The sequence below is a fragment of the Symphalangus syndactylus genome, chromosome 16 (genome assembly GCF_028878055.3).
Source record: "Symphalangus syndactylus isolate Jambi chromosome 16, NHGRI_mSymSyn1-v2.1_pri, whole genome shotgun sequence".
Taxonomy (NCBI): Eukaryota; Metazoa; Chordata; class Mammalia; order Primates; family Hylobatidae; genus Symphalangus; species Symphalangus syndactylus.
Window position 1 is genome coordinate 88,567,932 of NC_072438.2, and position 10,776 is coordinate 88,578,707.

The following is a 10,776-nucleotide window of genomic DNA, read 5'->3' on the forward strand; positions in this document are numbered from 1 at the left end:
GCAGGTCGCTTGCCCTACCAGAAGCAGAAATCCCCATCCACAACCCAGGAATGGCATCCACCTGCTGAAGGAGGGGGAGCTGCTTCTATCCAAGGAAAAGTACATAAAACACTCTGCACAGTGCCTGGCAAAGTACAGGCCCTCGGATGGTAAAACCAGTGGTGGCAATACAGAGATAACAGTGAAGAGGAAGATTTTACCAGGTTTTCTTAGAGGACAGGATGGCACTTACAGCTTTGGGAGAAAAAGAAATAAACACAGTATCTTAAATCTCATCCCATGACATTGCAAGCAGGTTACTACTTTGCAGATGTGCTTATTTTACTTTCCTACGGAGCACAATTCCAAAGGTGTTATCTCATTCCCGGTGACAGGGGTCCTGGCCTCTCGTGCTACTCCCTGGCAGCTGCTGTTAAAGATTCAGAGGATAGCATGCGTGTGGCAAGCATGGCCAGGGGCAGGCTGTTGCAATGCTGCCATCCTCCTTTCCAAAGCCTCCACTGTCCACTCTGCAGGTTATCACCGAAAATCTATGTGATTCCACCTCAATCTTGCATGGCTTTCGAAGGCTTCCAGCTCTTCGGTTCAGTGGACAGCTTCCATCTTACAAACAGGCTGAACCTTATGAGAATTCAGCCTCCAGCAGAGTTGAGGCTGGACCTAATAAACAATGCCATGAGTTATGAGAGAAAGGCCTAACAATGAATCCTGCAAATTCTGCAATTAAATATTGGAAAAGTAACATGTATACCAACCAACTAACAAAATTCACCTACTAACAACATTCTGGCACTAAATGACTCTACAGTGAAGCCCCGGCCATGAAGAGCTGCTCTCCTATGGGCAACCCATCAGGATGCACTGATTTGAATTGGCACGTGAGTAAAAGGTACAGCCTGAAACCATCAAATTAGCACCCGTTCTCCAGACTCCTGGACCCAAGACATATTAGGATAAGTGCAACAAAATTTAGATGGAGGTGAAGTGACTCTTAAAAAGTGTGAAATACGGGCACAGTGGCTCACGCCTGTAATCCCAGCACTTTGGGAGCCCGAGACGGGTGGATCACGAGGTCAGGAGTTCAAGACCAGCCTGGCCAAGATGGTGAAACCCCGTCTCTACTAAAAATACAAAAAAATTAATCCCAGCTACTTGGGAGGCTGAGGCAGAGAACTGCTTGAACCCGGGAGGCAGAGGTTGCAGTGAGCCAAGACTGCACCACTGCACTCCAGCCTGGGCGACAGAGCGAGATGCCATCTCAAAAACAAACAAACAAAAAAACTGAAACACATCCTGACCCTGTGCGATCTGGGTTCGTTTTTTTTGGTTTTTGTTGTTGTTGTTTTTTTCAAGCTAGTAATGCTCCCTCGCATGCCAGCTTTCATCACTCTGATACTGAAATGGGCGGCAAACGCTGGGAAGAATTTCTCATAATCATGAATTTAAATTTTTTAAAAAGCTACCTAGAAATGAGAAATCTATTTGCTTACTATTAGACTAATGAGGGATTTATTCCAGTTATTTACATGTCAAAATATTGGGCAATTTAAACTTTAGAGATTTTATTGTGTGAAGCTAGTTAGGTGGAAATATTTATAACACTCCAGTCAAAGCATTGTTTTTCAATATTTGTGTGGTTCGGCTTCAGAATAAAAAACAGGAATTGTAGCTTCGGGTCCTTATCATTTAAAACTTAAACTAATAAAGTTATCCAAAAAACAACAGAATTTTTATGCTATTCCTGCAGGCCCTGGCATATCTGTCATGCAGAACAAGGATGAACTTAAAAAGTAAACACAAATAAGAAAATGCAAAACTTTCAGAATGCAAATGCCAAAGAGTGCCCTCACAGGTATCAGTGGCATCCTTCAATGGCAGCAGCAATAAAGAATCATTGTGAACTTGAAAAAGTGGATGGGTCAATGCAAGAGGAAGCAAAGCAAAATGAATAAACAATGGAGATCAATTTATACACACACTGTTTTGACCAACATCTTAATGACTTCTCATATGCACATCATTTTCAAATTACAATCTAAACATTTTGCTTGAAAGCATTCATGTCATTTATACATGTCACTTCATATATACTAGGAAACATGAGTTCTTTGAAAACAGATTTCAAGTATTAGTCTCCGATATATTCATTCATTCTTGCATTGAAACCACCTATTCCACAGAAATCCAAAGAGGGGTATTTTATGACTTTCCAAGAGATATACCTACATACACACACACACACACACACACACTATGAAAAACCAGGCACCAACAAACCCCATTTAAAAATATTTTAGGATTATACGTTTAAATTTGAATTGTGTTTTTCTCAAGTTCATGCATAGCTTTATTTTATGGTTATGAGTCTTAAAAGTAGGTGGGGCTAACACTTCATAAATTCATTTATTAATTGTCAATACTGTGAAATAGGTAGCTGTCAATTATATACAAGAATGCCTAAGAACAGAGGGCAAATGACCTCCTATAGTTACTCATGTAGGAACGAAGCCCTCCAGATGAAACCTGTCCTTCTTTCGCACCAGGAACTGTGAGGCGCTGAAGATCATCCTGCACGGGCTACTTGTCATCTTCCATCTGGACAGCAGCACAGATTATAAGAGTGGGAAATTTTGAAGCAGCAAAAATGGTAACTGTCTATAGCTAAAGATTATTGTCTTTTAAGTCAAATTTGACTTATACACCAGATGGATTTCCAAGTTAACACGTATTACAGAATCCCAGGAAAGAATCTTTATTTCCCCCATCTATCTTTAACATTACCCTAGATTACCCCCGGGGAATTATAAGAAGCTAGGTCCTACATAGCAAAGTATGAACACAAGTATTACTATCTTTCAAATCGATATAAAATCTTTCCAAATTAACTCAATTTTGTTCAAGTTTACTTAGAGAATAATTAGTTATATGAGCTTTGGCTTTTGTTGGTATCACTGGTTCTCTCTGCATTTCCTTGATTATGAGTGAGGCTGAATATGTATTTTTTGGCCATTCATACTTCTTTTAATTGTTTGCCTGTTTTCTTTCTAGATTGTCTTGTCTTAATTGATTTGAGGGAGCCCTTTACTAATTACATATATATAATCCTTTGATTTGTAATAGTTTTTCTCCCAGCTTATTATTAGCCTTTTTTTAATGTCACATTTTAAAACAACATACAGTTAAACTGTCTGTGTGTGTGTTGTGTGTGTGTGTGTAAAGGTTTGTGAATTTTAACACATGTAACTGCCACAACCAGAATACAAATCAGTTCCCCATCCTTCACCTGCCTCCTGCCCCCTTGTAGCCATACTCCCCCATCCCCAAACTCCTGACAATCAATGCCCATCTGTTTTCTGTCACTACGGTTCTGTCTTTTTGCCAGTGTCACATAAAGGAACTCATACAGCATGCAGCATTTTGAGACTGCCTTCTTTCACTCAACATTGATGGAATGGCTGTACTATAGTTTGTGATCTATTCACACCTACACAGTTTCAATGCTAACAACAACAGACAGACAGCAAGGGGCCCCTTGGCCTTCCCTGCAGTGAGGCAGTAATGGAGCAGCACTAGCTCCCCCTCCTTTCAGGAAAGGGGGTCCACAGAGCGGCCAGGACAAATCTGCTGCCACTCACTGAAACCCCTCCCCAAGAGAAACCTCCTGCAATTCATCCCTATCCATAGCAGGGCTACACACTGTGAGAAAACAAGCCTGATCAACTCACGTGGACACCACAAAGTCAAAGTACCCTAAACCTAGAATCCAGTCTTTGTGTTGAGTAAGTTTTCATGAAAGCTTTCTCTGTCGGTGTAACTTTAAAAATGCACTCATTTATGACAAAGCCCAAATAGGAAGATGCCTCCAAAACACCAGCTCTAGACTACTCTACAATCCTCCCCCACCAGACAAGAGTAGACATGTGGCCAATTAAAAGAGCCAGTAATCTAAAACTCAAGTATGTTCACCACCAAAATGAGGTTTTACAATTCCACAGCCCCTCTGCCATCAAATGGTACTAGGAGAAATCTCAGAGGTCAACGCCCTCTGCCCCCTGCTCGTAGCCTCACTCTGGTTTGCTCTCTCTCCCCACACATAACCTTTCCCGGGGCGGCAGGTGATTAGTAATTTGGGTTTCAAGGGGCTTCCTTATGTGGAGAGGGGACAGAAAAGAGGAAATTAAGTTAACAACACAACTATTCAGTAAGCAAATTGTTTCCATGAGTGAATGAGAAGTGAAAATGAGTGTTTACGCACTTGTTAACCATTAAACGTGACAGCAAGATTTCCCATAAGCAAGACTGTCTGCACAGAAGGCTCAGTAACATCAAAAAGCTGGGAGTCCCCACTGGAGAGTCTAGCCAGGTATCTCCCTTTGAGATTTACGAACTGGCAGGGAGCTGGGCACCTTGGCAGTGAGAGCAATGTCCTGTTCTGCGGGCACAGGGGGAGGAGACCAGGGGTCCAGCAGGAAGCCAGAAGCACATGCAGGGCCCCGCAGGCCTCTGCCCACTCCTCCGTGCTCCCTTCTCCCCAGTTCAGAGGCACAGCAATAGGAATTCCCAGAACAGCTCCCGCTGAGTAACAGCAGCCAGAATTCCTAAGTGCAAGGGTCACTGGGAAGTCTCCCTGCTCATTCCCTCTCCCAGTGGCCCACTGAACAGCACGTAAGCAGAACTGGAATAGGACAAAGAGAACCCTGTGGCTGCACATCGAACCCGCTTACCCCTTGCCCCAGCTGGGGACCCAGGCTGGTCCCTGCAGCCCATTAATTAAAATGAGGCTGAGAAGATTCAAAAGACAGCATCTCCATCCACCAGGCCAACCACACCATCACCCTTGTCAGTTTGGCAAGTCTACATAGCTGAGTACTTGGAAAAAATGGGAGGACGAGGTCAGAGCACTCACTTTCCACCAGAATACACTGGGATTCTCCCGCAAATCCAAGTCTTCACTGTCCAGGGAGTCGCTACTATTTCCTGCCAGCGGTGCTGTTAAAATTTTGTCAAGACAATGCACTTAAGGAAATAAAAGCCAATTTATTATAGAATTGAGGAGGAATGGGGGCGGGGTGTTATCAGTGCTTTTTGTAGTAAAACACAGCTCATCCCTATCAACATCAGTGAGTTTACTAGGCAGTAAAGTGTGGCTATTGATTAAGAATTAGACTTTTCTCTGGAATTCTGCCAAGGTTATGAGATAAAATTTTACTTTCTCGATAGTCAAGTAAATAAACTTAAATATTGAATACAGCTGACTTAGATTATGACAGCTTCAAACACATCTTTCACTTGCAGTTCAGAACAAATCTCAAATTTATCGTAACATTTAAAAGGTCAAAAAAGACCACTGAAATCACATATTTTTAGGATACATTTAGGAAACATATTTAAACCACATGCTTCATTTTGAACACCACCACCGACTTCATTTAAATCTGGTTAATCATTTAAATAGTGAAAATGGCTTCTTTAAATTTTCATTTGAATCTTAAAGAGTTAAATTGCGAAGGGAAAAAATACAATATCCCACATCAATATGTCGGTTTACAAGGTCTCCATGAAAAGCTCCTTTCATTGATGACTTTACTGCACTTCTTTGATTTCTCGAAAGTCACAGGAGTTTTAGAAATCTTGCTTTCCTCTAAAACTGACTGTGCCACCTAAAAAGGAGAAACCAACATTCACTATCAAATTACATTTCCTTCAGTTTCTGTTTTTGAAATATTGAGGGTAACAAGGACCCACTTTGTACTACAATCATTATTGGTGCTCACAACGACCAAAGCTGCCAGGCTTCTCAATACCAACAGAAGTAGCACAGCCCGCCAGGGCCAACTACCTAAGCAGCATTAAAGGCATAAACATGAAGAAAAGCTTCCCTCAATACTCCACAAGGAAACCGTCATATCAAAATATATAAAGGTATGTGTGCTTCTCCCTAATAGACTTGATTTTCTTCACATGTTACCTGGAAAGAGAGGGGCTGCAGGAGGAGTCCAGAATAAGATTTAATAATGAAAGAAACCAAGCACGACAGGATGTGATGCTTCAGAATAACCACAAACCTTTATTCTCTAGATATTCATTTAACGCCAACCTAAAGCGTGCCAGGCAGGTTAAAAATAATGCATTTATGTAAGCACCCCCACCACACACACACTCTCTCGCAAGGTTAAATAGGGAGCTCTGAAAGAATGATTTATTGCCACGAGAACAGAGCCCCAAAATAGATTGGCAATAAAAATGATTGGTCCCAGTGGGGTTGAGAACTAATGTAAGCAACGTCCTGGCTATGAGAGGCGACCAGGAAAGAGCACCAGGGACCAGGGCCCTGACTCTATCTCTACCCAAGTTCCACTCTGGGGGGGGCAAGTCATGAAACCTCCCTAAGGCTGATTCCTCATCTGTAAAATAAAATTAAAACAAGACTAGCTCATTTTTGTGGTGTCTTTTTTTTTTTCTTTTTTCTTTTACATTGAAATTGGTTTTACTGTGCTGAGCTCTGTGCAAAGGAGAAAAGTGAAGTTCAAAATTCACTAACACCTGCAGAAAATCTCTTACTGCTCTTTAACACACAAGCACCAGGACTTGACTCACACTATTACAACTCAATCCACTTGAACACTAATTGGCCTGCCTGCTTCATGCCAGGTCTATAAATAGGTGATCAGGATCGTCAAAATGAATAGGGAGTGCCAAGGTCCTGAGCAGAGAAAGGAATGACAGCATAGGAAATGAGACCTTAGGTGAGGTGAACCCTGGGTGGACGCTCAGCAGAGAAGAAGGGCACCAGGGCTCTGGAGCCTGAACTACCCAAAGAAAAGCAGAGAACAATGATTAGGCACTGAGGGCTCAGAGAAAGCCAGAGTCCATAGGGAAAGGGGAACAGCCCCAAGGTCATCTCCCGGACCCCTCTCCAGGACAGCAGTCCTGTCCCCTGAGCCCAACTCCAAACCCTGCCAGGTGACAGCACCTCTATGTGAGCACTTCCAGTAATGGAGAAATCACAGGACTGTTCACTCTATTTCTTAACTTCCCTTAATTGTTTAAAAGTTCTACTAAAGTCTTCTCTTTCTTTCATCCAACCACTGGTATTAGTTTTCGATCTGTGGCTACAAAGACGAAGTCAAATGCCGGCAACAAGAAGGAATTTAAAAAAAGAAAGAAAATCAAGCAGCCAAGCAAACAGAGTTTCAGGGCTGAGAAAGGAAAGGCAACCAATGGAAAGCCTTTGTCTAAGTCAGGTTGGCATTTTTAGTACCAGGCTCAAAAACACACCCTGATCTGTCCTCCCCAGTCAATGAGAACCTATTTTCCCATGTTTCTGAGTCTTAGAAAAGAAAGCCAGGTTTCTGATGGATTTGACTGCTCCATTCTCCTCAGCTTCCTTGCCTGGTCAGCCCTGACTGTTCAAACCCCACCCCCACACCCACCCATCCAAAAGAATGACCCCTCTCTGCCCCCTGCTAGACATCGTTGGCCTAGATGCTAGAGCCAAGATCTAGGTCAGGGACTCAGAGCTGCCCAAAGGAGATTTCACTTTTAAAAAGACGTTCCAGGCTATCCCCGGAATGGGACGCTGCATCTGATACCTACTTAAGTTCTGCCCTGGCTCCCGATTCTAAGTGAAACAACTAAAAGTTAAGTTTGTCATTTTGGAGGGCAGAAGAAAGGAACAAGCCAATGAGCAACATTACCTGGTTCAGACCCAAACGGAACATGAACAGGAGCCCTGGCGGCGGGGGCAGCACAGGCCTAAGCAAAGCCAAGAGCAGACGACAGCTCCTGGAGAGAGCCACGCCGACAGGCAGCAAGTCTTCGGTGTCTTTTAGGGAGGGCTCTTAGCAGCAGCAGAAGTGATTTTTGTACTATGCATAACAGAGATGTAAAAAAGCCTGGTCTCACAAGCACCAAAAAAATCCATCTCCAACGCAGAAGAACCTTTCTAAAGAGAGGAGCTGAATTCTGCACAGAATCTATTATTCTGTGACAGGTGGTAGAGAGAGAAAGCTAGACTTAGCTTCAGGGCGTGAAGGGCATACGTCCCAGTTCTGCTATTAAGAGGTAAGACGGGGCTGCTCTACCTGGCCAGTCACACCAAAAAAAAAAAAAAAAAAAAGGAGAGGGGGGTGGTGGTTTTCTTTAGAAGGAGCTCATGTTTTCCTAAACCTTTGCTTTCTGCAGGGACCTCACAAGGAGAGTGAGCACTGGGGAGTAGATTAACCCCAAGCTAACACTGGACAGTCGGCTGTGTCACTCCCAGCCACAACCAATCTGCTAAAATGAATCAAAAATAACCCCGCCTAGCAAAGATCAAGACAACCCTGGGAAGACAGTACTAAACCAGGTATCTACCAGCACTGCTAAGTTCTGCCTCTCACCATCGCCCTCCCGCTGCAACTGCTCCTTGTGACCCGGATTGGGGAACTGATCTCACCGAATCCGAGGAGGTGATTTTCAAAGAGGCCACGGAAAAGCGTGAGCCGCCGACCTCCCGCGCGTCCCCCAGCGCAGGGCCGCTCGCCCGGCCTGTCGGTGTCCCCAGCCCGGCCGTCCTCCCCGGGGCCGCCACCAGCACCCCCGCCCGCCTCTCCAGGCCCAGACCTGGCCCGCCCTCCTCCGCTCTCCAACGCGGAGTCTGCATCCTCCCTGCCCCGCGCCTGGCCCGCTAAGGACTGCGCTCTGGGCTGCGGGCCCCGAGGCCGCCGCCGCTGCCGCCGCCGCCGCCTCCTCCTGCTACTGCTCAGCCGACGCGCGAGCAGACCGGACTGGGCGCGGGGACGCAGGACGCGGGGACGCGGGCCCGGCTCGCGCGGGATCTGGGCCGGAGCGGGAGGAGGCGCCGCCGCTGGGGTACCGGGGACGCCCTGTCACGCCCCCTGCGCAGCAAACCCGGCGCCCCTCCCGCGGACCGGTCGCCACCCGCGCCTCTCCCACGGCCACACCCTCCGCGCCGGGGTGGACTCCGGGCCACCTGGCACTGCCACCACCTCCACGCCACCCACGCAGTGCCCCGCGAGCCCCAGCCCCGCGCCGCCCCCGCGGGGCCACGTTCCCAGCTGACCCTCCTGGGTTGTCCCCGGAGACAATGGCTCACCGTGCCTCCTGGCCCTCTGAGCTTCAGCTCGGCCACCGTCCCCACTCCCTGGGCAGTGAGTGCCGTGACTGCCCCGTTTCACAGAAGTGTAGACCAAGGCCGGGGAGATGACACACTAGAGGGCCAAGCGAAGAAACCCGGCTGCTAATGGGGTCCAGGTACAAATCAGCCAGAGACAGGCACAGATCAGAGGCCAATTTCCCGTCCCGGACCGGCCCCGGCTCAGTCCGCTCGGCCTCCGAGGTAAGAGCCTCCGCCCACGCCATCTCCGCCACCGCCGCCTCGGTCCTCCAGCGAAAGAGACAAAGAGCCGGCGCCCCAACCCGCGAAGCCGCGGCTGCCGGGAGCGGCAGACGGGGGGATTCTGCCCTGGAACGAGGGGCGGGCGCAGGGAAGGCGAGGTGGTGGCTTTCGGGCCAAGCTGCCGCGCGCCTGGCTGCACGGGCAGCGGGACACGCGGATGTGGGGCGGGCAGCCCCGGCGCGTGGAAGCAGTGGTCCCAGGCGAGAGCGTGCGGGCCCCGACGGACGGACGGGCGGGCACCAGCGCGCGGTGGCCGGAGCTCGGCAGCTCCGTGGCGGGTCGGCCGAGCGCTTGGGGCAGCGCCGCTGGGCGGGCCGACCGCAGTTGCACTCACCGGATCGGAAGAAGGCCGCGATGTCGGCCAGGTCCTTGGCCGCCTCCTCGGCCCCCTCGCCGGCACCGCCCCCGCAGCCCGAGCCAGCCGCGCTGGCCGCCGCGGCGGGGCCGGAGGACGCGGCGGGGGCGGCGGCGCCGCCGCTGCTGCCGCTCATGGCTGCGGCGGCGCCCGCGGCCGCGCCCGCCTCGGGCCCCGCGCCCCTAACGCCGCGTGCCGCCCGCTCCGCGCCGGGCCTGGCGGCGCCGAGCACCCAGCTGCCCGCGCCCGGCGCGCGGACGCAGAGCCCCGGGGCGGCGGGGGGCGGCGGCGGCGGCTCGGCCCAAGGAGCGCGCCCACATAGACGAGGACTCCGCCCGGGAGCCGCGAGCTGGCCGACGGGCGGGGGCGCGGAGCCACGGCCTCCGGGGTGCCGGCCGGAGCGCGGGCAGCAGCACGCGCCGCCCGGACACGCAGTCGCGAGGGCGGGGGCCCGTGGCCGGCGAGAGCTCCGGGATCACGGGCGCCGGCAGCTGCCGCGAGCCTCCATCTTGATTTCAATGGGGAAGGAAGGAGGGGGGAGGGGGAAATCACGGCCGAGGGAACCCGGGTGAAAGGAAAAGGGAGAGCAGGGAACTGAGAGGAAGGGAAAAAAAGAGGGGCTTCGGGAATTTCCGGCGAACTTCGTCAGGGGCCGTGCCTGGGCTCGGCGGTGGGCGGAGCCTGGGGGAGGGGCGGAGCCGCGTTGGGCGGCTGGGCCCCCGCAGGGCCGGCGGGGAGGCTGCGGGAATGTTCGGTTTGGTTCGGTCTCCTTCCCCGGGGCAGCTCCAAGCCTTGGAAGGAGCAGGAAAGCTCTGACCAGCCCGGGCGGACCTTCCCAGGCCCGGCATTGCGCCCCCCACCGGGGCGCTGGCTCCTGCACCGGAGCGCCGTCCCCTGATCGCCGAGGCGTTTCGTCGTCTAGCCCGCAAGGCGGGGTGACGCGGGCCGGGGCGGGTGCCTCCCTGGTGGGCGCAGCGCTGGCCCTGGCTCGGGGAGGGGGCCTCTTAATAGTTGTTGAGTG

General features: G+C 50.2%; 1 protein-coding gene across 3 annotated transcripts in view; it reads right to left on the reverse strand.

Annotated features, from left to right (window-relative positions):
* TRIO (trio Rho guanine nucleotide exchange factor) overlaps positions 1-10,382 on the reverse strand; it is a 365,439-nt gene extending 355,057 nt beyond the window's left edge. Inside the window, exon 1 of one of the 3 annotated variants that reach the window (XM_055245954.2) lies at positions 9,735-10,382. In XM_055245954.2, coding sequence (XP_055101929.1) covers positions 9,735-9,891 — 157 coding nt within the window. In that variant the 5' untranslated portion in view covers positions 9,892-10,382. Of the gene's footprint in view, positions 1-8,604; positions 8,753-9,734 lie in introns of those variants that run through there. The other 2 variants (XM_063619580.1, XM_055245955.2) reach the window with 2 other exon arrangements.
* Positions 10,383-10,776: the final 394 nt, after the last annotated feature.